The 27,351-nt window shown below is 39.0% G+C and overlaps 1 protein-coding gene across 4 annotated transcripts; it reads left to right on the forward strand.

The window, feature by feature from the left end:
* Positions 1-12,702: 12,702 nt before the first annotated feature.
* Positions 12,703-25,867, forward strand: CLEC7A (C-type lectin domain containing 7A). Of its 4 annotated transcripts, XM_025930758.2 has the most exons (6): positions 12,709-12,898; positions 14,743-14,841; positions 15,677-15,814; positions 17,384-17,535; positions 19,549-19,667; positions 24,977-25,867. In XM_025930758.2, exons 1-6 carry the CDS (start codon positions 12,796-12,798, stop codon positions 25,110-25,112), a joined length of 747 nt encoding a protein of 248 aa, XP_025786543.1. In that variant the 5' UTR covers positions 12,709-12,795; the 3' UTR covers positions 25,113-25,867. The 4 variants fall into 4 exon arrangements, with proteins under 4 accessions (XP_025786547.1, XP_025786545.1, XP_025786544.1 ...); XM_025930760.2 differs by lacking the exon at positions 19,549-19,667 and having other exon boundaries at positions 12,704-12,898; XM_025930759.2 differs by lacking the exon at positions 15,677-15,814 and having other exon boundaries at positions 12,706-12,898.
* The last annotated feature ends 1,484 nt before the right edge of the window (positions 25,868-27,351 follow it).

Consider the following 27,351-nt stretch of genomic DNA (forward strand, 5'->3'; position numbering starts at 1 on the left):
AAAGCAAAGGCTGGATTTTACATTCTTGAAGGGTTATTTAACAAAGTATGCGGCAGAGACTGTAAATGATCCACCAAGTCTCAAATATTTACTCTCATTCTTTTTTTTTTTTTAATGTTTATTCATTCTTGAGAGAGAGAGAGAGAGAGAGAGAGAGAGAGAGAGGACACAAGTCGGGGAGGGGCAGAGAGAGGGAGACACAGAATTCCCAAGCAGGCTCCAGGCTCCAAGCTGTCAGCACAGAGCCCGCTTGGGGGGCTCAAACTCACAAGCTGTGAGACCATGACCTGAGCCAAAGTCAGACACTTAAGAGCCACCCAGACACCCCTACTCTCATTCTTTGCAGGAAAAAGTTTGCTGATCCCTGATGTAAATAACTTATGGTTTATGCTATGTTTGTTTCTCATTAAAGATGGGCACAAGGACTCTGAATTTGGACTACCTGAGTTCAAATCCCAGTCTATTATTATACCTGTTGTTTAAGATACATTACTTAAGGGGTGCCTGGGTGGCTCAGTTGGTTAAGCGTCCGACTTAGGCTCAGGTCATGATCTCGCAGTCCGTGGGTTCGAGCCCCGCATCCGGCTCTGTGCTGACAGCTCAGAGCCTGGAGCCTGTTTCAGATTCTGTGTCTCCCTCTCTCTGTGACTCTCCCCCGTTCATGCTCTGTCTCTCTCTGTCTCAAAAATAAACATTAAAAAAAATTTTTTTAAATAAAAAAAAAAAATAAAAAAAAGATACATTACTTAATATCTTATTATTTTGATTTCCTTAATTGAAATTCTTCACTGGGTATCTTATTACCTCAAATTTCTTAATTGAAAGATATGAATAATACTAGTAGCTCATAGATCTTCGTTTCACATCTAATAGGTCACAGAGAATTTAATGGAATAACGTTTATATAATACTTTATATAGTGCCAAGATTTGGCAAGAGTTCAAGAAATGTTAGTTATTCATACTATTTATGTTATCATTTTCTTCCTGTCTTTACAAAGCCCCACAAGAGTTTCTGTGTTTCAGGGGCACCTGGATGGCTCAGTCAGTTAAGCGTCCCACTTCGGCTCAAGTCATGATCTCACGGTTTGTGAGTTCGAGCCCCGCGTTGGGCTCTGTGCTCACAACTCGGAGCCTGAAGCCTGCTTTGGATTCTGTGTCTCCCTCCCTCTCTGCCTCTCCCCCACTTGTGCTCTGTCTCCCTCTCTCTCTCAAAATAAATAAAATGTAAAAAAAAAAAAAAATTAAAAAAAGAGTTTCTGTGTTTCATAGTAGATTCTCAACCCGTTGCAACAAATTGACCAAGTAACTTAAAGACCTTCTTAACCGAGGTTGAATTGTGTTTGCAAACACTGCTTAGAATTTGTTGCTGCTGTCAAAATACTGTGCTGTGGAATGCACCCTGACTTGGCACTTGTTTCCTTAACCACAGCAAAATTATCGTTCAGCATTTCTTCATTTCTACTTTGTAGAGATTTTCTGAGTTAATTAGGGCTCTCTGCAAGGCAGTTGGGTCAGTTTGGGAACAGATGGTATATAAGCGGATATTATTTCAAATATTGGATTACCTTAGAGTATTTCACAGAATTAGGCTGTGCTGGTTTGAAACCATGAGCAGAATATGCACGCTGCCCTGAATTTATCATTCAAGTTTCAAGATTGTCAACCTTAGCAAGTAAAATGAGGAAATTTTAAGTATCCAATCTTCATACCTTAGTGTCTCCAAGGGCACCTTTTTCGCACCTCCGTTTACTCCCAACCTCTGCCTCATTCATGATCACCCCACAGCGTGCACCCCATAGTATTAACCTGTCAAGGATGCCATGGACCAGAAAATGGATGGGCCATTGGTTTTCTGAGAGCAAATTTTAAAAACGAGACAGAAGTGGTTCTAAGCATTTGCGCAGTTGGAAACTCAGAATTCTAGGTAGGACTGTTAGCCATTTGGCTTGTACCTGGACCATACGAAAATCCAAGTGGCTTTGAAAATTATTCAATTAGCCCTTGGTTGGAACACGTTTAAACTTAATGGTCCATGTTATATATCAGTAAACAGTTACATGTCTCAGTTCTAACTTTTTACTCCAGCCAGAGCACAGCTGACAGATAATTTATCATTCTACCATTAGAGAAGAAACAATCCAATAATCGTATTAATTATTTAAGTTCGATAAAGCACACTATAAGACTGACGGCAAAAATATACCTCAATATTGTTCATAAAGGTCAAGCGACCAGCCTTTGCTAAGGTCTTTTCTGAGATGCTCGGATAGCACCAAGTCTTTTACTCGTTTACAATAAATTCCAAACGTTAAAAAAAAAAAAATTAAATGAGCACTTTTTTCTGAATATTATGACCATCATAGTAAGCATGTGTATTACATTTTGGAAATGTATATAGGAAATAATGTAGGGTGCCTAATGTGCGATTTTAAAATAAGTGATTACATACTTCAGTAACTTAGCACCAAAATAATACTATCAGGATATTCTGCTTTCTCCACACTATTCTAATTTACTTTTACAGAGAGATGGGGATTAAATATTTTTCTCACTTACTTTTGTGTGTGTGTGTGATCATTCATTCGTTGAACAACTCTCTCTCGAGTGCCTCCTTTCTTTAATACTAAAGGGGTAAACAGTAGTGAATATACACAGAGCCTGTTCTCATGGTGTTTATAGTCTAGTGTGGAAGAAGAAAGTCAAAAATTAAATTTAAAATAGCTACGTGGGTACAATTTTATTTACTTACTTAATGTGAGCAAGTAATACTCTAGGCATTGGGAATAAGTACTTAAGACAAGATTCCTGTCTTCTGGGAACTTACGGGGGCAGAAATTAAAAGTTAAAAATTAAAGGAACATATGTGATAATACTATGGATGCCTTTAAGGATTTTTATTATGAGCCTTCAGTTTTATAGTCAGAAGTGGATTAAAATGGATTAACTTCCTCTAACTTGTCTTGAAATTCCTAATAAAAGCACCAGATGGCACCATCGCCTCGTTCACTCCTGTCTGATTTTGCCAATGTTCTTGATTAATTTTACACTGAATTCCCTCAGGTCACACAACCCAGCGAATCTGTTTTCTTGTTTTCATTATCCTGGACTTCTCTTATTCACCATCCAAGGATCCCAAGAGAGAGTAAAACCCATCATCATTGTACTGGTGAGGAAACAAACACAGGGAAAATAAAATTAAACAATACATGTAAATAATCACAACAAACAAACACAGAAAAAAAATTAAACAATATATGTAAATAATTATTCAGTCAATCAGTAACGGAATCAGGAGCAGCCAGGCAACACGATGCATCCGTCGCATAGAACATGAACTTTGAATCTAGAAGTCCCGCTGATAACTTAGAGATTGTTTTCGCCCTATGCAATTCAATTGCCCTATCTTGGGCTGTTTCCTCTCGTTAACAAAATGAATGGGATATACCAGGCGAACAGCTTCCCGCTATTTTGTTGGTTCAATTGCTTTTCTTCTAAGTGAAATTATGTATGAAATAACTACATATAAAACAAGCAGATTTAGAGACGCTCTGGTTGTTTCAGTACCAGGGCAGTCTAGAGATTTTCTCGTTTCACCTGTCCTGTATCACATTTTGCTGCATCTTTCTTTCTGTTAAAGATGGTGCTAAATTTAAGGATACAGGAGAGAAAGAAAATACAGCCAACACGCTCATGTTCGGCCAAAACGTAGAGCAACAAAAGTAACGCAATGGAGAAAGAAGAGTCGCTACGGCTGGAAGAAAGAGGGACAGTGCCACAGGTGACCTAAAACAGATACATAAACATACCAAAACCACTTCCCATTTGAAACTGACACCCTCTACCCTTTGCTTGCCTCTGCTCTCCAAAGGAAACTTAAAGACAATTCAGTTGTGATTAGGGACTAGAAATTAGAATTACCAATAGTTTGTTTCTTTCATAAGGTGTATAATTGCCTGTTTTCTCTTTTTTCCCCCCGATTAGGCACTATACCAGACAATGGATACAGAATACCTATAAAGACAGAATTCTTGTCTTTTGGGCGTTTATAAACTGAACCAGACAATAGAACTGGATAATTTTAGGCTATAATATATGTGATATATTATATATCATCTATATCTATCTATCTATGGATATATATATCTATAGATATATATATATATATCATATATATCTATAGATATAGATATATCATATATATCTATATCTATATATCATATATATCACATATATTATTACTTTTAAAGGTTTTTAATTATTTAATACATTAATTAAATTAAATACATTGACCCAATACATTGCTAATGTACAGTGAATCAGAAGCTGGGGTAGGTTCTTGGGACATATCAGTGAACAAGGCAAACAAGATTCTTGACTCCTGGAGTTTGTAAAACCTGTGCACGGGATGAGTCTAATTATAAACAGACGAGTGATATTCAAATAGTGTGAAGTGCTTGGAAGAAAACAAACAAAACTCTATGATGTGATTCAGAATGCTGGGAAAGCACCCTGGTTGTATTCGGCTTCAGATTCAGCAATCAGGGAAGACTGCCCAGAGAGAATGGTGTTTGAACTGAGAACCGATTATCAAGAAAAATCCCGCATTCAAAGTTCTGAAGGCCAAGCAGTTGGCCACAGCGTAAATGCAGAGTCTCTAAGACAGGAACAAATTGGTGTGTTTGGGTGATAAAAGAGGTCAGTGTTCAAGATCGTGAACAGTGAAGGGGAGATGGTTAGGAAATAAAATTAGGAAGACAGTCTAGCGTCTGATTATCTAAATCCTCACGGGGCCAGGAGAGAGAGCCAAGCAGGCAATATGGGGGTAGTGGATCATCTGCAGAGAACTAAAAAAAAAATTATTAAAAGTCAGTCTGAGGGGCGCCTGGGTGGCTCAGTCGGTTAAGCGTCCGACTTCGGCTCAGGTCATGATCTCGCGGTCTGAGAGTTCGAGCCCCGCGTCGGGCTCCGGGCTGACAGCTCAGAGCCTGGAGCCTTCTTCCGATGCTGTGTCTTCTTCTCTCTCTGCCCCTCCCTGCTCACGCTCTGTCTCTCTCTCAAAAGAAAAAAAACTTAAGAAAAAAAAAGTCAGTCTGCTTTTTATTATCACTAGCGACACTAAACAATGCCAATGATCAAATATTCCCTGAAAATATCTTTTGCCGCCCAAAGTTTTGAACAATTTTCGTGATTATTGTTTAGTTTTAAAACTCTGTTTAGCTACTTAGGTACGCAGTCAATTTTTAGTATTCATGGTAGTTGATGAGGGAGCATAATGCAAGCTGAGGGCAAAGTACAAACTATCACTCCCCTGCCCCCTTCCCCTCCCCCCACCCCCATTCAACGTGTGTGATATTCCTCACACACTCCTGACTACCCAAGAACAAAGGAAAGGGGTTTTAAGTGCTTGCCACGGTGATGTGGGAAACTAAGGCAAATGAAAAATTAAATTCCCTTATTGCCTACAGCCCAATGATAAATCCTTCAAACAGGTAAAGTGATCTCCCTCTAGGAGCTCAGCTGCTTTGCTAGGGGCAAAAGGGAATCTTGGCTTAACATTGTCCTCACCCTCCAGGATCTTGTAAGTGTACTTTAAAATATAAAAATTCCTTTGAAACTTCCTGTATCTCAACTCCCCCAAGATACATGCTGGCAATCTTAAGCCATGCTTATGGCCCCCGGTTATGCATCTGAAGAGTCTCATGATTGAGGTGTTACTAAATGGTAACAAAAGGCGGTTTTTAACAACACCTAGCCCCTCAAAGTCCTGGAAATCTGGCTTCCAAAATTCTTTAGAGACTTAACTGTCCCTAAACCCTTTCCAACCTGAGGGTATATAATCAGTTACCTGTCACAACCCCCGTGGAGCTCTTTCTGTCCACGGGTCATATCCCTGTGCTTTAATAAAATCACCTTTTTGCACCAACGACGTCTTCACGATTTTTTTTCTTGGCCGTCAGCTCTGAACCCCACCATCACCCCAAAATCCCATCAGTAGTTATGTTCTATGAAGTCACAGAGAACACTGACTATTGCTTCAAGAGGAAATACAGGGTTAGGCTCCTGGAAGCATCTGGTCACAACATTTTCTTGTCAACAGAAGAATACATAACTTTGTTTTATATATGTTTCTGTTAAAAGACACCTCAGCAAACATATAATGTTGATACATTAACATTGAACTCCCAGTCCGCAACACTGTAACTCATGCTTGAGTAAAGCTTATCTAATACACATAAGGCACATCACAGCCTTCTTGAGCTTAGGGACACCAGACAGAACTTCAGCGCTATGTTTGAGGACATTGCAAACCGTGGAGTAACCAACAAAAAGCGCAAAGAGAAAAAAAAAAGAAAAGAAAAAGCACTAAATGGATTGTAAAAAGGACACTCTTCTACGGCATGAGAGCCAGAACGAAAAGGCAGTGTTGCTTTGTTCAAATTCATTTGGTATCAGACATGTTGGAGGTAGGGGCTTCCCGGGCAGGCTACTCCCACACGGGCCACTTTGGCATAAAGATTATTTTCAGTTAAAAGCAATCAAAACCCAGCAGATGCAGGAAAAACTATGCCTCCCCCACAACTGCCTACATTTACATTGGAAAGAAGATCCTGAAACAGGAAGAGAAGAATTAACAGACTCCTCTTTCCAGAAGGAGCTTATGGGCATAATAAGGCAGCCTTCTTTTTCCAAACATCCCCTTTCACCTTCCTGCCAATGGCCTTCCTCCCCTTTGTACCTTCAGACCCCTCCCCCTCTCCTTAGCTCAAATAAGCTTCATATGCTGCCGCTTTTGTCTTCTGCGTCTCACGTCCGGTAGGCACACCTGTTAAATGTGATTTTCTCCTTTTAGTCTGTCTCATGTCGGTTTGATTCTAAGTCTAGAAGGACCATAGGGCCGAGGAAGTCTTCCTCCTCAACAGGGTGGATCAGATTTTTCACTGCTCTGCTCATGCCGGTGAACCATCATGAAAGAGCCATAATTATTGACTTGGAATTACAATGACATGTTAGGCACATTTGCAATTCTGGAATCCACGAATAATGAGGATCAACTATATCTGTGTATATATATCTATATTTATATCTATATGCACTTCAGATTTGCAGGTTTATACCTTTTCCTTCAGTAAATGTATTCTACATGGAAGTTAATTCACAGGATTCCTCGTTAACACTGACACATGCTGTTGTAGACCAATCTGGAATGGTTTGGAATTGCTCAAGTTCACTCAGAGTACCTCTTGGTTTACATTGCTTGCAGTTACTCATTATGGAATGTTTTTGGGTTTAAACTATAGATTTGAAATCGACATCAATTGCATTGCCCAGTGATTATAAAGTAAAAAAAAAAAAAAAAAAACCCAAAAAACAAAAACCAGAATTTGAACTACTTCTATTGTCCTTCTATGTGACAGTTTGCAATTATTATTTGTACTTATACAATTGTTCAACCTGCAGAGAAATTTGAAAGTTTCTAAAACTGATCCTGAAAAAACAAAGATACAGACAATACTACATTTTCTCGAATAATTGTGAAACAGGATTTTTATAAACCTTTGCCACACACATCTTATGTGTAAGTCTTTTTCCTATTTATATACCTGTTGCTTCGGTGAAAGAAATTTTTAAAAATTCAAATGAACAAAAAAAGATGGTCTTAAGTCAATCTTGAACAAAAATGAGTTGATTATGTCTGGGTATACAGTCCACTTAACACGAACATGCAATAACGATTAATTTTGACAATGTCATTGACAAATTTGGAGAAGATAAGGGAGCCAAAGAGAAATTATAACATTATTTATTACAGTGACATACCTATATATAGGTATAAATTCCTCTCCTTTTCCAAAAAAAAAAAAAAAGGCATTAATATAATGGAAAGGATTTTATCGATTTAATTGAGTAGTTTGTACAATATTTATTTTTATTTTCATAGACCTATTTAAACACATATTTTAATTTAGATTGGCATTATTTTATTTACAACTTCCAATGAAATATATCCACCACCTGCATTTGTTTTCTGACCATTATTATCATTCGTTCCATTTCATGATTATTACTGAAAACTATATTGTTGTATAGAGGAAAGGAAAGTAAACAAAATAAAGCAAAGGAAAAAATAACAGTCTGGGTGTTAAATATGCTGGGTACAGCATTGCTCAAGGACACAAGGATAGCGAGTAAAACTGTTATAAATATCTCACAATTAGAAAATGACACAGAAATGCATTTTTTCCTTGGGGAGACTGGGAAATTTCAAAAAAAAATTTTTTTTTTTCAACGTTTATTTATTTTTGGGACAGAGAGAGACAGAGCACGAACGGGTGAGGGGCAGAGAGAGAGGGAGACACAGAATCGGAAACAGGCTCCAGGCTCTGAGCCATCAGCCCAGAGCCTGACGCGGGGCTCGAACTCCCGGACCGCGAGATCATGACCTGGCTGAAGTTGGACGCTCAACCGACTGCGCCATATATATGCACATTATGTATACTTCTCCCTATTAAAATGGAAGAAAAGAAGGTGACTCAGTCAGTTAAGCGTCCAACTTCGGCTCAGGTCATGATCTCACAGCTTGTGGGTTCGAGCCCCGCGTGAGGCTCTGTGCTGACAGCTCAGAGCCTGGAGCCTGCTTCGAATTCTGTGTCTCATTCTCTCTCGGCCCCTCCCCTGCTCCTGCTCTGTCTCTGTCTCTCAAAATAAACATTAAAAATGGAAGAAAAGAGGGGCAAAGTAGGAGGGGTAGTAGACGTTCCATGTCGAATGTGAACAATGTAGCAAATTGAAACCATGAAGCTGTGGGAGCAATAAGGTAGCAGGAGCCTGAACAGAATCAGAAAAGAGAAGGTGGACTGGGAAAAAGTGGTGAAAGGCACATTTTAACCATGAAGGATTTGCTGATTTTAAAGAGAAGCTTTGGTTTAATTTAAAAAAATTATGCCCTCTAAGAAAGGATCCTATGTCAACTACCTCATTTGTAGTAAGCCTGAAATTAAAACTGGAAAGAGTGCTGGGAATAAAGCAAAGGAGTTTTTGTGGGCCGCCCAAACCAGAGGTGCTTGAACGATGTAAGTGATTTTTCTCCCTTTATTCTCCAAATACAATGTGAAACCAGTTGGGAAGGGGCCTCATGCCTCTTTGTATCCAGGCATGGATACAAAAGAGAATACGGTAAATGTTCAGTAGATGTTTAACTGCTTAATGGATAGAAGGGAGGGGGGGAGAAAGGGGGGGGGGGGTAAGAGGAAGGAGGAGACCCAAGCTAGCATTCAAATTAGAGATGAAATTTTCAAAGTTTTTTTTGGAAATCTGTGAAATGGGGAAGGCACTTGGGAGAGTTGCTATCTCCTGACGATTTATTTATTTATTTTTTTACAACGGTTTTAAATGAATGCTTAGTTTGTTTTAAATAATCTGGTTTTCTATTTAATTCATTTAGTCATGTATTTACCTATTTATCTATTCATATGCATTTCTTTCTATAAGTTTTCCAAAAAGTCACACTGAACACATGCTTGGGGCTTTCCTGTTTCCTTTTGCTGGCCTGACACTCATTCTAGTAAACCCAGCAAAACAGGTATTTGATTAGGAAGGATATTATTTTTCGAGCTTTCTTTTTTTTAAGTTTATTTATTTTTGAGGGACAGAGAATGCATGTGCATGGGTGTGCCCACACGAGTGGGGAAGGGACAGAGAGGACAGAGAGAGAATCCCAAGCAGGCTCTGAGATGTCAAAAGTCAGATGCTTAATAGACTGAGCTACCCAGGTACCTCTATTTTTTGAGCTTCAATTCTGGGAGTGAACACTACTGTTCACAACAGCTAAATAAATATACAGAGAAATGAAAATACAACCAGGCTAATTCAGGTATTCTGAATGCAGTGCCTTAAGCAATTAACTAATTCATTAATCGGACTCTTGATTCAACTAATTGTATTTTTGTTCGTATTTATTTACTTTTTAAAGTTTCTTTCTTTTGAGAGAGAAAGTGAGAGATGGTGTGCATGAGGGGGAATGGGAATGGCAGAGAGAGAGGGAGAGAGAGAATCCCAAGTCGGCTCTGTGCTGTCAGACCACAGCCCGATGCAGGGCTCGAACTCACAAACCGGGGGATCGTGACCTGAGCCGAAATCAAGAGCAGGACGCTCAACCGAATGAGCCACACAGGCGACCCCCTCAACTAACTGTATTTTGAGTTTACAAATTGTGTGTTTCATTTTTAAGGATGGTTTTGTTTTTCGCCTGTTGCTTACTTTAATGTGTAACCAGGTGTGTTTTTCTCTGAATACATAGATTCTTCTCCTGACCCCCTCCTGTTCCTTGAAATACTGAGGGTTTTTTTTTTTCCTTTTTTCTAGTATGTCAATGATTTGTGTAATTACCGTTCAGTTGTTTTAATCCCAGACAAGAAGAGACGACTAAAGTTTCCATTTATGGAAAAATCGCTTTGACAGCTTAGAAAGCCCAACTGTTTTTGTAGGATTGTGATTACATAGAGGAAGGAACTTCTAGAAAATAAAAGTTATTACACAAAGTTCTCCCAATGGGGGGCCTGAGCCCACAGCAGAAAGCTAGTTTTTGTTATTGCCTGGAAGGTGCTCCCCTCATTACTGTTCTGTTTAGTCAGCTGACCTTTCTTCCAGATACTCATTCTGTGAAAAACCCCCTGTTGTCCAAAGGCTGCATGATAAGACCTGGAACACTGATGGACATTGAGATTGGGATCCACACTACTACTTTGCAATGTGTCTACAAAGAGTTTTTCTCTGAGCCTTGGAAAGGAAATCTACTACCTGAAACTATTTCTTCGAGAACCTGAGAGCCATCTCTTTGAAAGGCAGACATTCAGGGAGTTAGGGAGGTAAGTCTCGCTCTCCCAGTCCCTGTGGGAGGATAAGGGTCTAGCTTCAGTGGGGGCACCACCTTGCTTTAACATGTGCCACTGCCACCTGTCATAGAGATAGGAGAAGTTTATCTCTCTTCTAGATAAGCACTAAGAAACAAACCTTCACTCGGATTAACATCCGGATTAACACAGATTAACATCCGGATTAACACAGATTAACGGTCTTTCTGTTAGCACACCTTTAAAAAGTCTTCAGTCTTTTGTTTCGGGGAAGTTGAGTTCCTTCATGCTGGTCCCTTTTTTCTATTGTAACAGTGTTACTGAATGAAATCTGTCCTCACTGCCTCAATGAGCGTCCGGCTTCATTTCTCTTTGCCGTAGTTAGATGTCTCCTTTATTCTGCTTGCCTCAAAGTCTTGTAAGTGGATTGGGTAACTGTCTAGTGTCCAGTAATGATAAGTGTTTTCCCTATCTCATTAATTTGGGTATTTTGCATAATATCTCAGTCCCAGAATTCTCCATAAGCCATTACAGTGGTTTCTTCGTATCCTGGGGGATATATATGTTCCAAGATCCCCAGTGGATGCCTGAAACCAAGGATAGTACTGAACCCTGTATATACCGTTCTTTCCCCCTATACATACATACCTATAATAGAGGCCTTGTGACGCAGGGTTAAGCTACTATTGACCTTCTGATGATGCATCAGGAGAATCATCTGCTTCCTGACCACAGTTGACCGGGGGTGACTGAAACCATGGAAAACAAAACCACAGATAAGGGGGGACTATGTCCTTGGAATATAAGTGTTGAAAAAGATCATGAGTTAGGCAGCAAGAGTAGACTTTGGTTTGACTCTGCTTCAATATTTTTATTAGCTTCTTAAAACTGAGCAAAGGGCTAACATTTCTATATGTCATTTTCTTCATTTGAAAGTAAAAAAAAAAAAAAAAAAGAAAAAAGAAAAGCATCCCATCCGGACTTGTTGGAACATTGAGACTGACAAAACATGGGCGATGGGTAGTGCCTAGTTCATAGTAATTGTTCAATAAATAATTACCACTTCGAATTATCAATCCCTAGCGAATCCTGAAGAGATTATTTTTTTCTCCTCTCTGTTGTTACAACAATTGCTCCTATGGCATCCTTTATATACCTATCTGCAGGTTTCCTCTATTAGGCAGTGAGCTGGTTCTTCTTTTTCTTCTTCTTCTTCTTCTTCTTCTTCTTCTTCTTCTTCTTCTTCTTCTTCATATGAAGGGCACTATGCTTTTTAAATTACATTTAATTAATTAATTAATTAATTTTAGAGAGAGATTGTTCTCGCACATGAGTGGGGGAGGGGTGGATGGAGAGAAAGAGACGTGGAATCCAGGGAGAAAGAATCCCAAGGAGGCTCCACTCTCTCAGCACGGAGCCCCATGTGGGGCTCAATCCCACAGCCCAGGGAGCATGCCCTGAGCCAAAATCGAGAGCAGATGCTCAGCGAGTTGAGCCACTCAGGTGCCCCAGGCAATGAGCTTCTTCACATTAATCCTCTATCCTTGTATCCCCAGCTCCTGCCAGTTGAAAAGTTGCACATTTGATAAATGTTTAGTGAATGAGCAAACACATGAATAAATGAATGCGTGTATGAATTTGCATTTCGTTTTTCTTATATTTGACCTGAAACAAAGATCTATCTATTGTGTTGCGTGGTCATTTTCTTAAGAGTCATCAAGAAACAGAAACTAAAGGTACAAATGGGAACTCAACACAGCATAGTTTTCATTCCCTGCCTTTGACTATCTGATTGGACTATTCAAGCTCAACTTGTTAAAACTCAGTAAGTGCCTATCCCACATGATTTGACTCATACATCCTCTTTTGTCTGCAGGCAGTTGTCTTAAGAAAAGAGGAAGGAGCTCTCAAATGCTGTGTCAATTCAGGGACTCAGTAGAACAATGGAATACCGTTCTGAGGTAGAAAATTTGGATGAAGATGGTTATACTCGTTTAGACTTCAGCTCTCAAGGCGTCACTGGGAGACATGCGGTCTTAGAGAAAGGTATTTTTTCTTTCTGCCTTCAACATTCTTGTTGTCATCAACTAAAACACTTACGTGGGGAAAATTTGAAAGATTTGTGATTTGTAGGAGGAAAACCTTTTAAAAGGTTCTCAGACATCACTGAGGATATTTGAAAGTGTACTAAGCCTTTCCTCATGGCAAATATTAGGTGACTAATTATTAGTATTTAAAATAATTATTATGATGACAGAAAATACCTACAATTTCTCCGTTCTGTAGAAATAGACACTTCGGCACTAAGGAACTGTACATAAGTGTGATAAATGCAAAGATGAAGAAATTTTAGTGGGAGTGTCTTGTTGCTTGATTGGCAGAAAGGCGTAAATTGTAGAATGGAGGTCATGGAAACTTCGAGAAGTATATGTCAACAACATCAGAATATTGAAGATAGGAAAGAGAAGAATAAAAAGATGGAAGATAGACAAGAAAAAAATCCAAATATGTGATTTAGTGGTAAAGGCAAGTTGGAAGTCATAGGGTTTGGAATCATGAATCTGATGTGGTTTTTTGTGACAAGAAATTGATGTGGATTTTTTTTTATCAAAAGTGGGGGGTCTTTGTATACTAGCGTTAGAAAATGCGTGTTAGATGAAAATGTGTGTTAGATGAAAATGTGTGTTAGGTGAAATGTGTGTTGGATGAAAAGATCCTATGAACAGGATATGAGTGTTAAACGTAATATAAAAAGAGTGAAAATGGTGAAAGACATTGAAAAATCTCTCTCTTCACAGAATGAACCATTTAGTGTCCTCTATGGTTCTCCTATTATACAATTCTCTGAAACACTTAGACTGCTTATTCTCAGTCAAAGGCAGAGCTATAGTCTTTGTTGCAGTGCATTAACATAAAATAAGTTTCCTGTTATCAAGAGAAGATTTTTGTCACAAGTTTTGACATGAGCATTTGCACTCCTCTGCTTTCTGGTCATTCACCTTGCTCATTTGCCCTTTACCACTTATGCAATTCTTTTCTTGCTCAACTGGTTTAAGAGGAGTGGCAAACTGGATGATGTAAGAGGTAGGGAGTCAGGTACAAGTTTCTACGTATTTGTTGACAAACAGTGAGTTATGTATAATGACCTAGTAGTCTCTGGACGAGATGCTTTTATGTGCTAGCCCGTTTAGTTCCCACAATGATCCTCTGAGGTATTATTACCCAACTTTTCACAAAGAGAAATGAATAAGCAGAGGGAGTAATTCACCGAAGGTTATTCAATGAATAACTGAAAAGAGAAGGTTGCCCTAAGGGACCCATGCTATTTCCCCACATTAGGCTGTTTTTTATAAAAATGAGTGGGATTTCAGGGGCGTCTGGTGGGGGCTCAGTCAGTTAAGCGTCCAACTTTGGCTCAGGTGAAGATCTCGCCATTGGTGGGTTCGAGCCCCGCGTCCAGCTCTGTGCTGACAGCTCAGAGCCTGGAGCCTGCTTCGGATTCTGTGTCTCCTCCTCTCTCTGACCCTCCCATGCTCATGCTCTGTCTCTCTCTCTCTGTCTCTCTCTCTCAAAAATAAATAAACATTAAAAAAAATTAAAAGAAAATGAGTGGGATTTCAAAAATCCTGATAGTGTCAGGACCTATAGACGTCAATGTGAAACTAAAATTAGGAGTGTACAGATGTCAGGGCATGTGCTGAAATTACAGTTCTGGCATCTGAAGAGGTATGATAAAGGAGAGAGAAAACTCAGATAATCCTAGATGACTAGATTATTTGCGTATAATGGTTCACATCAGAATGTGCCAGATTTTGATGAACTGTAGAACTGAAGTGCTGTGTGATTCACCCTACTTCTTCATTTAATTTCTGTTCCTTCTGGCTTCCTAGGAACTTGTGCTACGTCTCCTTATTGGCGTCCCATTGCCGTGACCTTGGGAATCCTATGCTTGGTAATACTGGTGACAGCTGTGGTCCTGGGTACCACGGGTAAGTATTTGGGGGGGGGGTAGAAATTAACAACAACGACGACAACAACAACAGACATTTGATAAGCATGTATACTGTGCCAGACACACTTTTAAGAGCTTGACATGCATAATCTAACGTAATCTGTATATTACCACGTGCTGTCTCTCTCTCAAAAATAAATAAACATTAAAAAATTTTTAAAAAGAGACTACAACTATTTTTATGAATCTTATGATTTAAGGAAATTGTTTTGTACCCGATCTTTAATCTAAGTTCCCTTGAATAATATCAGGAATTACCTGAGGCACTTACTAAACAGACATTCTGTGATGGGTGAATGAGTTCTTTTAGATTTTTATATCTCACAAATTCTATTGTCAATAACGTATTATTGTGCCTTTGGGGTTTTTTCAAGGAGCTCTCATTTTTAAATAACAGAAAAAGGATAGATTAATTACTATGTCAAATCTGTCATGCTCCAGTTGACTCTATTTCATTTGCCTCTTGCTTTCTCTTCCATACTCTTTCTTTACTTGTTTGATTTTTTTCTCGTTTTTACTACGCCTTCATGGAAGTTATTTTTTTTCTTTCCATCTATTTAATCTATCTATCATCTATTCTATTATCTATCTATCTATCATCTATTTATTTATCTATCATCTATCATCACTATCTATTATCTATTATCTATCTATCTTGACCTCTCAATCAGCAATGTGTTCTCTATTTATCATGAATCAAGAATATATCCCTTTGTGTTCCAACAAAAATATGGGTTTGGGAATCATAATTTCAAATATAGTAGAATGACTTTTTTTTTTTCTGTCACTATAATTGTTGTTGGTATATGAAGCTATTTGGAGACCCAATTCAGAGAGCAACCCATTGAAGAATGACAACTTTCCATCAAGAAATAGAGAGAACTACAGTCAACCCACACAATCATCTTTAGAAGACAGTGTGGCTCCTACCAAGGCTCTCACAACCACAGGCAAGGGCAGAGTTAAAAGATGAGTGGAATCCTTAATCCAGAAAGGTCAATTATTGGTGCTAAGACCTGGAGTAGGGTGGGTATAGAGAGCACTTTTACATGCAGGGATTGTGCATTCAGGGAAAGCACATATCAGTATTATCTCACAATAGTATGCCCCTATCATATATATAATAAAGTGATATAAATATCCCATGCTTTTGGCCAGACATTGCTAAGTTGGATTTTTTTTGAAATCAGTAACTAATTGATCACTTTCTATGTATTTCGATCTATAGATGATGGTATAACTTGATGCAAAGGAAAGAAATGTGTCCTCTCCTCTTTCAGAATTGACATTTAAAAAAATTAAAAAAAATTTTTTTTTAATGTTTATTTATTTTTGAGACAGAGAGAGACAGAGCATGAACGGGGGAGGGTCAGAGAGAGAGGGAGACACAGAATCTGAAACAGGCTCCAGGCTCTGAGCTGTCAGCACAGAGCCTGACGCGGGGCTCGAACTCACGGACCGCGAGATCATGACCTGAGCCAAAGCCGGACGCTTAACCGACTGAGCCACCCCGGCGCCCCCAGAATTGACATTTTAAAGGAATGTCATTAGAATAGGAAATAGGATGTCAGGAAGAAAGGCAGAGAAAAAGGAAAGAAGGGAAAATGTGCTAAGAATGAAGAGGCTAAATTGAGCACATGCCAAAAAGATAGACCTAATAGATATGTTCTTGAAAACTCCGGTTATATTTGTTTTTCTTTAATCATACAATTTCATTAATTTTATTACAGTTTGATATGCACTTTACCCTTATTTCTAATTGCATCATAATTGACTGTGACAATATTTTGACTTCAATTTTCCATTTCTGGACCCATATCTTCTCACTATTTGCATCACGTAGCTAATGATACAAAACAGAGATATTCTATAATATGAATCATTGCTTTTATACTTTTCTGCTTTGGAAAGCTGTATTGTTAATTGGATCTCACACCTCTAAAAGAAGTTAACGTGAAATTACTGTATATCTCAATGATTGATTTAAGTTGATTTGTTTTAAGAATTATCATGAAGAAAGGGGGGTCTGGACTGAATTTGAAAGAATAGAATACAAATCAAAAGGGAAAGGAGGACTGACTGTTTAAAACACTGTTTATAATTATTCAATTTATATTTAAAGTTTAAATGAATGGAGGATTTTATTATGGTCTCTTATATAAAAATTGTATCCCTATTGAGGTGATTGGGTGGCTCAGTTAAGCATCCAACTCTTGATCTCAACTCAGGTCATGATCTCACGGTTTATAAGATAGAACCTCTCATCAGGCCCTGTGCTGACAGTGCGGAGCCTGCTTGGGATTCTCTCTCTCTCGCTCTCTCTCTCTGCCTCTCTGTCTCTGTCTTTCAAAATAAATAAACAAACTTGCAAAACTCATAGCCCTATAGTTTGAACTGAAAATGAAATATATCACTGGCAATTCATTGATTATTAAGTGTCCACGGGATGAATGGTCGCTTGCACTGAAAGAGTAAATTGGTATGATATGAATGTCATTGTATTTACTTTTTATTTCCAGGAGTTTTTTCCAACTCTTGTCCTCCTAACTGGATCATACATGAGAACAACTGTTATCTATTTAGGACATCATTAGCTTCCTGGAATAGCAGTAAAAAACAATGCTCTCAACTGCACTCTAATCTCCTGAAGATAGACAGTGAAAAAGAACTGGTAAGTGTAGACTTCAGTTGTAATTATCTGTGGTCTCTACTGAGCAGAAAAATAAAGGTAGATTCCAGATAATGATAATTTTCCCTAAAAGAAAGTCACTTTTCATATCCTCCATAATTATAATAATAGCATGTATTAAATGGGTAAAATATATAGTATGTTTATTTATTATTTCATACATATATATATATATAGAGAGAGAGAGAGAACAAGCATGGGACAGGGACAGAGGGAGAGAGAAAATCTTTAAAAAAAGTTTTTTTAATGTTTATTTATTTTTGAGAGAGAGTCAGAGCATGAGCAGGGGAGGGGAAGAGAGAGAGGGAGACACAGAATCCGAAGCAGACTCAAGGCTCTAAGCTGCCAGCACAAAGCCCGTTGCGGGGTTCAAACCCACGAACCGTGTGATCATGACCCGAGCTGAAGTCGGACGCTCAAACAACTGAGCCACCCAGGTGCCCCGAGAGAGAAAATCTTAAACAGACTCCATGCTCAGCCCAACACGGGCTCGATCCCACAACCCTGGGATCATGACCGGAGACAAAATCAAGAGTCAGACAGACAACCAACTGAGCCACCCAAGCGCTCCTATGTGCTTTTTAAAATTAATTAATTCTAAAAGTAAATACGTTTCACTTTAAAACAAATCTGTTCAAACACACTCCAAGTTTGCCTGACTGTAATAATCAGACCACTCCTCATTTTTGTGGGTTTGGGTTTCAATTCTTCAAGTTGGTGGAGTAAAATAGAAAATTCCCTCCCTTGTCAGCATTATTATCAAGGAAAAATAGCAGTAATAATAATACACATTTATAAATCATTTACTCCTTGAAATATCCTGGGAAAGGCAAAGAGGTTTAAAAAGTAACCTTGCAAGTTCAATGCTTACATAGTTTGTAAGAAGAAAGTAACAACTCAACAGCTGCTAAAAGCTAAGTATCTCGTATTGGCAATAGATGACATAGGAATTCAGAGACATGCCAGTGTAGGTAAAGTTTTACAGAAAAAGTGGGACTTAAAATGCATCATGAATGAAGGGTAGGACTCAGTTGGGCTATGAGTAGGAATTAATAGTCAGGAAACACTCCATACATCTAAACAATCTAGAACTTCTACCTTTGCTTTCACTTCCTCTCAATTTTTGTGTCTCTGTCCCACATCACCTAACGGTTGTAGTTCACATGAAAATTAATGGAAGTAGATTATGGCAAGGAAGGAGAAGGACACTGGAAGTTGGTCGGGCTCATAGATGTTTCTCTCATTTGTCAACAATTCAAATGTCGTCATTAAAACTCAAATATCTGGGGCGCCTGGGTGGCTCAGTTGGTTGGATGTCCGACTTCGGCTCAGGTCATGATCTCGCGGTCCATGAGTTCGAGCCCCGCGTCGGGCTCTGTGCTGACAGCTCAGAGCCTGGCGCCTGCTTTGGATTCTGTGTCTCCCTCTCTCTGACCCTCCCCCGTTCATGCTCTCTCTCTGTCTCAAAAATAAACGTTAAAAAAAATTAAAAAAAAAAAAAACCTCAAATTACTTATTCATAAAACACACCATGGAACTAAATTATTTTTATAGGTTTTTTTTTAAATCTAACTCTGCAGAGCATTTCTTGACAAAAATCATATCAGTTCATATAGTCAATCTGAGGAGAAGATAGTGGCTTGTCAGCCATGAAAATTGCAGAAGGGTTCTGTCATCTTTGGATTTTGTTGGGCAAGTTGGAAGGAGGCTGTACGATTTTGACGTTACGGATCTGTTCTTCATTGGAAAATTAAACAATAATGACTCTGAAGGAGTGAAATATGCTTCTGGAAACACCCAATGGCATTCAATGGTTGGCACTTTTCTCTAGGTTGATGCCAGCCTGTGCATGCATTCTTTATCAAAGCGATTCAATCTGCTGTCTCTATTTCAACGTCTGTAAGAGTTTTTCCCCATCTATTTTGTCTATCATCTCTGTCTTTTCATTCTCTCTACCACTCTTGGACATGCGTTTGTGTTTATGTTTTCCTACAGGAATTCATAATGAAGCAAGCATCTTCTCAACCCGATAATTCATTTTGGATAGGGCTTTCTCGCCATCAAACTGAAGGACCATGGCTCTGGGAGGACGGCTCGAGATTCTCTTCTGACTTGTAAGTAACTGGAAAGACAAAGCTTCATGCCCTTTCTCAGAAAGCTAAGAGCATGCCAACCAGTTAAGAATCTGATTTGTGGGCCATTGATAAGAAAGAGAGGCAGAAAGAAAAATGATAGCGAGAGACAACCAGTGAATCAGGAAAAAGAAAAAAAAAAAGAAAAGAAGACAGTAGAGGAGGACTTTACAGTCAAAAAGAGTTGAGTGGTCATCTAGTGTTACTAACACAAATGTGCCTCAGCTTTCTTATGAGGAGGGCATTTGCACATGTCGGCAGCTGTCCAGTTAGGGGGAGCTGTCGCTGTTAGTATAAAACTCTGGCTACGAGCATGGGCTTTGGAGTTGGCTCTCAGCTTGAGCCAACGTTTGGTCCGCTCACTGTGTGAAATTAGGTAAGTTGCTTAACCCACCTGAGCCCCTTTCTCCTCATCTATAAATGAGAATGAAAATAGTACCTACCTGGTGGGCTTTTAAGGTAAAGAAAGGAGATGAAAGTAACATCACTTAGCACAGTGTCCCGTGCCTAGTAAACACGTGTGCCACGTGCTGTTATCCTTAATTGTAAAAGCAACGCATTTTACATTTTACAGAGTTCTTTGACACATAGTTTGCATTTGCTTAGTTATAAGTTCTTCCTTGTTGTGTGTGTATCAGCCAGAATTCTTTAGAAAAAGATCTATGTAGATCACCTGTTGGTTCTGAAGAACCCTGACTGATACACGTGACATTGAGGAATAATTTATCCATGGAGATTTACTATTAGGAATTGGCTCATGTGATTAGGGAGACCGACAAGTCCCACAGTCTGCCATCTGCAAGCGGGAGACCCAGGAGAGCCTGTGGTCATAAATTCCGTTCAGGTATGGAAGGCTGCTAACAAGCGGAGCTGATGGTATAAAACCCAGTACTCGGGTAGAGACGAGCTACCCTGAGATGTCTCAGTTCACACGGTGAGGCAAGAAAAGGCAAACTCTTCTTCTGTAGGCTTCTTTGTTCTATTTCAGCCCTCAGTGGATTGGATGATGCCCACCCGTATTGGGGGTCTGCGATCTGTTTTCATGTATCCACGGATTCAAACGCTAATTTCACCCAGAACCACTTCCACAGATATAATTAGAAATAATGTTAATTTGGGTGTGGCCAGTCAAGTTAATGCAAAAAATTAACTATCACAAAGTGCTGAGGTCTTCTTCATTGTAATTGTCAGTTAGTTTCTTTGTCATATCTGAAGAATATGGAATTATATTTTCCTTTTCAGTTTCTATGATTAGTATGTGTGTGTGTGTGTATGTGTGTGTGTGTGTGTGTGTGTGTGAGTGTGTGTATAAGAGAGAGAGAGAGAGCGAGCCTGTTTGTTTTCCCATTATTTTCAGGTGTCTTTTCCAATTCAATTTCTCTTTTCAAAGAAAGAAATTTCGGCTTTGTTGATTCCTCTGTGCCTTTAAAAAAATTTCTTTTTAAAAATTAAAAAAAAATTTTTTTTAATGTTTATTTATTTTTGAGACAGACAGAGACAGAGCATGAACAGGGGAGGGTCAGAGAGAGGGAGACACAGAATCTGAAGCAGGCTCCAGGCTCTGAGCTGTCAGCACAGAGCCCGACACGGGGCTCGAACCCACAAACCACGAGATCATGACCTGAGCCGAAGTCGACCGCTTAACCGACTGAGCCACCCAGGCGCCCCTAAAAAAATTTCTTTTATTAATTTCAGTTCTCATCTTTACCACTTCTTTCCATTCAGTTTCTTTGTGTTGAATTTCTCTTCTGTCTCTAATTTCTCATATGAATGCTTGACTTATGACATTCCTCTTTCTTTTTCTCAAATATGTGCATTTAAGGCTATAATTTAATGTATTTTATTGTCATTTAGTTCAAATACTTTCTAATTTCCATGCCGAGTCCATAGGTCCATAGGTCCGTAGACTTAGAAATGCATTTCTTAATTTATAAATACCTGTGTGTTTCTATAATTATCCCTTTGCTTTGGGTTGCAGCTTAATTCCATTATGGTCAGAGAACATACTCTGTGTGATTGCAATTCTCTGGTTTTTATCTTTTATCTTCTTTCCCTACAGAGAGAAGTATATTAAAGTCTCCCATTGTGATTCTACTTACCATTCTGTAACCATTTTAGTTGATGCGCTGAAGCTGTATTATTAGGCACATTTAAATTTAGAATTTTTATACTGTACAGGTGTATGGTCCATCCTATGAATTTTTTCTTTTCTTTCTCTCCTCTTTTTGAATTGTTTAATATTATTATTACTCCATTTTTCTTTGATTTTTTAAAAATGTTTATTTGTTTTTGAGAGAGCGAGAGAGAGAGAGAGAGAGACCATGAGCAGGGGAGGTCAGTGAGAGGAGGGGGCCAGAGGATCCAAAACAGCTCTGTGCTGACACAAGCAAGCCCGATGTAGGGTTCAGACTCATGCATGGTGAGATCATGACCATGGATCCAAAGTCAGGGCCTAAGTCAGAGGCTCAACCACTAAGCCAGCCAGGCATACCCTACCCCATTTTTTCTTATAATAATTTAGAATTTACTCTGTCACTAATTTTTTAGTAGTTGTTCTAAAGATTACAACAAATATCCTTCACTCATCAAAGTCTGATATTAATTGTTTGGTTTATTTTAAATGTTTGTGTGTGTGTGTGTGAGAGAGAGAGAGAGAGAGAGAGAGAGAGAGAGAGAGATTGAGAGTAAGCAGGGGTGAGGGGCAGAGAGAAAGAGAGAATTCCAAGCAGGTTCCATGCCATCAGCACAGACCCTGACACGGGGCTCTATCCCATGACCCTGAGATCATGACCCGAGCCAAAATCAAGAGTCAGAAGCTCAACCGACTTGAGCCACCCAGGTGCCCCAAATCTTAATTGTTTTTTAATGTTATTCCCTGGCTATATAAAAAATATTAGAATATTACTTTACTCTGTGTACTCTCTCCTCAATTTACATGCTATTATTTTTGTGGAGTTTATTTAATGCTCTCACATCTTTTTCCACATTTTAATATCTCAGCAATTGGCACCTGTCTTACAAATGCTGTCCTTTTATAATCACTGTAGGTCTCAGCTGAAGTTAAAGTCTGTCAAGGATTAGCATTTGTTTCTGCCAGTCAGAGAGAGGCACCACAAACGTGAGATTACTCAAACACTCTACTTGGTTTTTCGTTTTGTTTTGTTTTGTTTTTTTAAACTACACTGGTATTACGGATTCAGATAGAACTATGTAAGTGCCAGTTACTTCTGGGGCAACTTCTTGGGGAATATAATTTTTTCTTCCCATCTTCCACCTGGTGGCGAGACTGAGACATGCACTTCTGACAGTCTTTTCTGTGCAGTATTTTAATTTTCATGGACTTCTGCACCGAATGAGTCCTTTGTTTTCCAGTTTCTGCAGGGTTTTCTATTAAATTCCCATCTTGGATGGATTTATTTCACAGTATTAGGTCAATAAATGGCCTATCAACAATTGATGACCCTCTTGGATTCAATAAAAAAATATAGCCCTAACAAACAGTAGATTTATATAGTCATCTCCTCTAGATTTTTCCACATATTTATGGTTTGTAATGCTTTTTATTTTCTTCTGCCTCTCCTACCAACCATTTTTCTTACCCTGAAGAATACTCCCTGATTCCTTTTAGAGTGGAAATTTGAGAGTTTAATTCTCTGTGTTTGTCTAAACCCGTTTCTATTTCAATTTTTCCAAAAAATATTTTCTTTGAGCATAACATTGAAAATTTGTTGTTTGTTTCTCTTGGCCATTCAAAGATATTGCCATGTTTTTCTTTTTTCTTTTTTTTTTTTTTTTTTTTGGTTTGGTGTTTTGAAAGGTCATCTAGTTGAAGGTTAACGTATGTTTAAAAATTTTTTTTTCTCTTTTTTTTTTTTCAACGTTTATTTTTTTCTTTTTGGGACAGAGAGAGACAGAGCATGAACGGGGGAGGGGCAGAGAGAGAGGGAGACACAGAATCGGAAACAGGCTCCAGGCTCTGAGCCATCAGCCCAGAGCCCGACGCGGGGCTCGAACTCACGGACCGTGAGATCGTGACCTGGCTGAAGTCGGACGCTTAGACGCAGGGCTCGAACTCACGGACCGCGAGATCGTGACCTGGCTGAAGTCGGACGCTTAACCGACTGCGCCACCCAGGCGTCCCGGTTAACGTATGTTTAATATCTGATGTCTTCTCAGCTTTGGAAAATTCTCAGCCATACTTGCTTGAAATGTTGCTTCTTCCCTTTCTCTGGGATTCCAGTTATATACATTATAGACCCATTCTCAATATTCTGTATGTCTTCTCTGCTTCTTCCTGGATCTTTCAGCCTTTTTTTTTTTTCTTTAGATATTTACTTCTCATGTATCTTTGAGTTCACTAGTTTTTTTTCCCCCCATCTATGGCTAATCTGGTGTTAAAAACCTCCATTAATTTTTTAATTTTGTGTCGTGAATTTCTCAGTTCTATGATTTCAGTTTGGCTCTTTCTCAAATCTAGTCTGTCACTATTTATAATTCCTGGCTTTCTTCCACGAGGCCTAAATCAAGGCTGTTTCCTGCTTTAGCCTAGTCATTTCTACAAAAGAATTCTCTCAATCCTCCAGCCTCAGGGCCAAGAAGAGATAGATACACAAGATGAAGAGTACCAGTCTGTAGCTGTTATGGTGAGGCTCAGTGAGGCCCTTCAAGCTTGACTGATAAACGCCGCCCTTTCAGGAGAACTCTTCTATTTCAGCAAAGAGAACAGGGCCATACACCGACTTACCATGATAATTATCATAATTGTCTATCATGGTATTGTAATACAACTCTGTCTTCAGAATGAATTAAAATATATAATGCTGTTTTCCCTGCCTTTAAATGGGCTCGATATCTATGATTCTTCATTAGTGCTAGGTATTTCTCAATAATAGCTCCTCTGATTGGTCTGTTCACTAAATACACCCAAAGATAATTTCACTAGCCTGTTGTTTCATTTGATAAATATATTTCTAGGTGCGAGGTTGAAAGATCAACAAAGAACTTTCTATGGAATACTGAGTGATTTTTCTTATTTGTCAGGAGCTTTATTTCATTTTATGTAACAGTGTTTTTCTTAAAAAATTTTTTGAGTCATTTTTATGCGTTAATAATGAAGCCTATCCTGTTACCATTTGAAAACTAATGCAATCTAAATTCAAATTTCCTTTTGCAATAACATGGACACTTCAGAAACTCTTTTCACAAGATCCTTGCCAATTTCGTTCAGCGTTGTATAGACAGTAGACAGTGTTTCTTATGTTCTTTCTAATCACCTCTTTGTATTTTAACAGGTTTCAGATCAGAAGCACAGAAATTCAAGAAAACTCATCTCACGATTGCGTGTGGATTCACCTATCAATAATTTATGACCAACTTTGTAGTTTGCCTTCATACAGTATTTGTGAGAAGAAGTTGTCAATAAAATGACGAGGCTGTTGATGTAAAGAACAGAGAGAAGTATGTAGCAGCCAGAAGGGCTAAAAACAAAACGGGAAAGAAAGATACTGGAGGTCAGAATAAATGCTAAAAATAATCAAGAGAGCTTAGCCAACTTCAGTCTTAGCTGAGAAACGGTATGGAGAGTCTGTGATGCTGTACTTTCAATTCAACTGTTTTGGCAGACCAGCCTTACGTTCTAGTTAACAGAGCCCTACATGTGGAGTAGGGACAGCTGAACTTCTAGCTCCATTCTACCATTGACTTAGTATTAACCTGGAGTTAGCCACATATCCGTGGTGTTTCAAAAGGCTCTTTATTTCTGGGCCGACCAGACTCATTTTTTTTGTCCTTAAAATGTGCCCCTGGAGTACATGTGGTGTGTTCCCATGATGCTTTCCTCCACTTCTAGCAGTTTACCAGACACAGGTGGAAGGCAAAATGTATTTCTGAACAGCTGAATGAAGAAATGAGAAAGAACGTCTTCACTACAATCAGAGCTATTCCATCATTTTGTTCATCAATATGGTCACGGTTATGATCAAAAGCATCATGAGGGGCACCTGGGTGGATCAGTCGGTTGAGCGACCAGCTGCAGCTCAGGTCATGATCTCACAGTTGGTGGGTTCAAGCTCCATGTCAGGCTTTGTGCTGACAGCTCAGAGCCTAAAGCCTGCTTCGGATCCTGTGTCTCCCTTTCTATCGGCGCCTCTCCTACTAGCGCTATGTCTCTCTCTCTCTCTCTCTCTCAAAAATAAATAAACATTTAAAAAAATCCTTTAAAAATTTTTTCCTGTCCCTGGGGCACATGGGTGGCTCAGTCGGTTAAGCATCGGACTTCCGCTCAGGTCATGATCTCACAGCTCATGAGTTCGAGCACCACATTGGGCTCTGTGCTGACAGCTCAGAGCCTGGAGCCTGCTTTGACTTCTGTGTCTCCTTCTCTTTCTGCTCCTCCCCCACTTGTGCTCTGTCTCCTCTCTCAAAAGTAAATAAAAATGTAACAAAAAAAATTGTTTAAAAAAAGCATGAAAAAGCAGCAGCTCAATCTTATTTATTTATTTTTTCATATAAATAGCTCAGAGAGTACGTCTGCCACATTTCTGACTAATAAGATTTTGTATAATGTGAAGTTGTATGGGAACTGCTCTTACAAGAAAGCTTTCTCCTTTTTAAATACTATCAATCAAAAAGGATCTGGTAATGAATATAGAAAAAAACAATCCCAGGGGCGCCTGGGTGGCGCAGTCGGTTAAGCGTCTGACTTCAGCCAGGTCACGATCTCGCGGTCCGTGAGTTCGAGCCCCGTGTCGGGCTCTGGGCTGGTGGCTCAGAGCCTGGAGCCTGTTTCCGATTCTGTGTCTCCCTCTCTCTCTGCCCCTCGCCCGTTCATGCTCTGTCTCTCTCTGTCCCAAAAATAAATAAACGTTGAAAAAAAAAAAAAAAGAAAAAAACAATCCCATTGCAGTGGTGTTAACATTCTGGAAGGCAAAACGTGTCGTACAATTTTTGATGATTAACATTTGGAAGTTTTTAGCACTTTCTCAATAATGCCTGTAAAAAGGTATTATTGGAACATGTTTCCTCATATGAGGATTTGTCTCTTTTTTTTTTTCTCTTACATTTTCCTGTTGGTGCTATTTTTATTCCCAAAAGGGTCTTCCTTTTATTAGCGGAGAGGGAGTTACAACGTTCCCGTGGTTATTAACAAGTGAACAGAAATCATGCCAAGTTACTGGATTTTTCACTTTAAAATGTGTAATTGTATGCTATGTGAATCACTGTAATCAAAAATGTTAAAGAAACTTCTGGCCTCCAAATGCTGTGTGTAATAAACACTATCGCAATACGCCCTCTCCCCATTGGAAAATGATAATGATTCTGGCACTGGGGAGAATAGTAGAGTCATTTTAGATTGAAGAATAAATTTGGGTTCTCAAGTATTTAAAAATCTAAGAGAAGACGCTAGAGATTTTTGGTGAAATTTCCTCATGCCTTTTATTTTATTTTATTTTTAATTTTTTTTCAATATTTATTTTTGAGACAGAGACAGAGTGTGAACAGGGGAGGGGCAGAGAGAGAGGGAGACACAGAATCCAAAGCAGGCTCCAGGCTCTGAGCCATCAGCACAGAGCCCGACGCGGGGTTCTAACCCACCAACCGCGAGATCATGACCTGAGCCGCCCCTCCTCGTGCCCTTTAATAGGCAAGCTTGTGTATTGTCACACAT

Source organism: Puma concolor, chromosome B4 (genome assembly GCF_028749965.1).
Source record: "Puma concolor isolate L17-30 chromosome B4, mPumCon1.1.hap2, whole genome shotgun sequence".
Lineage (NCBI taxonomy): Eukaryota > Metazoa > Chordata > Mammalia > Carnivora > Felidae > Puma > Puma concolor.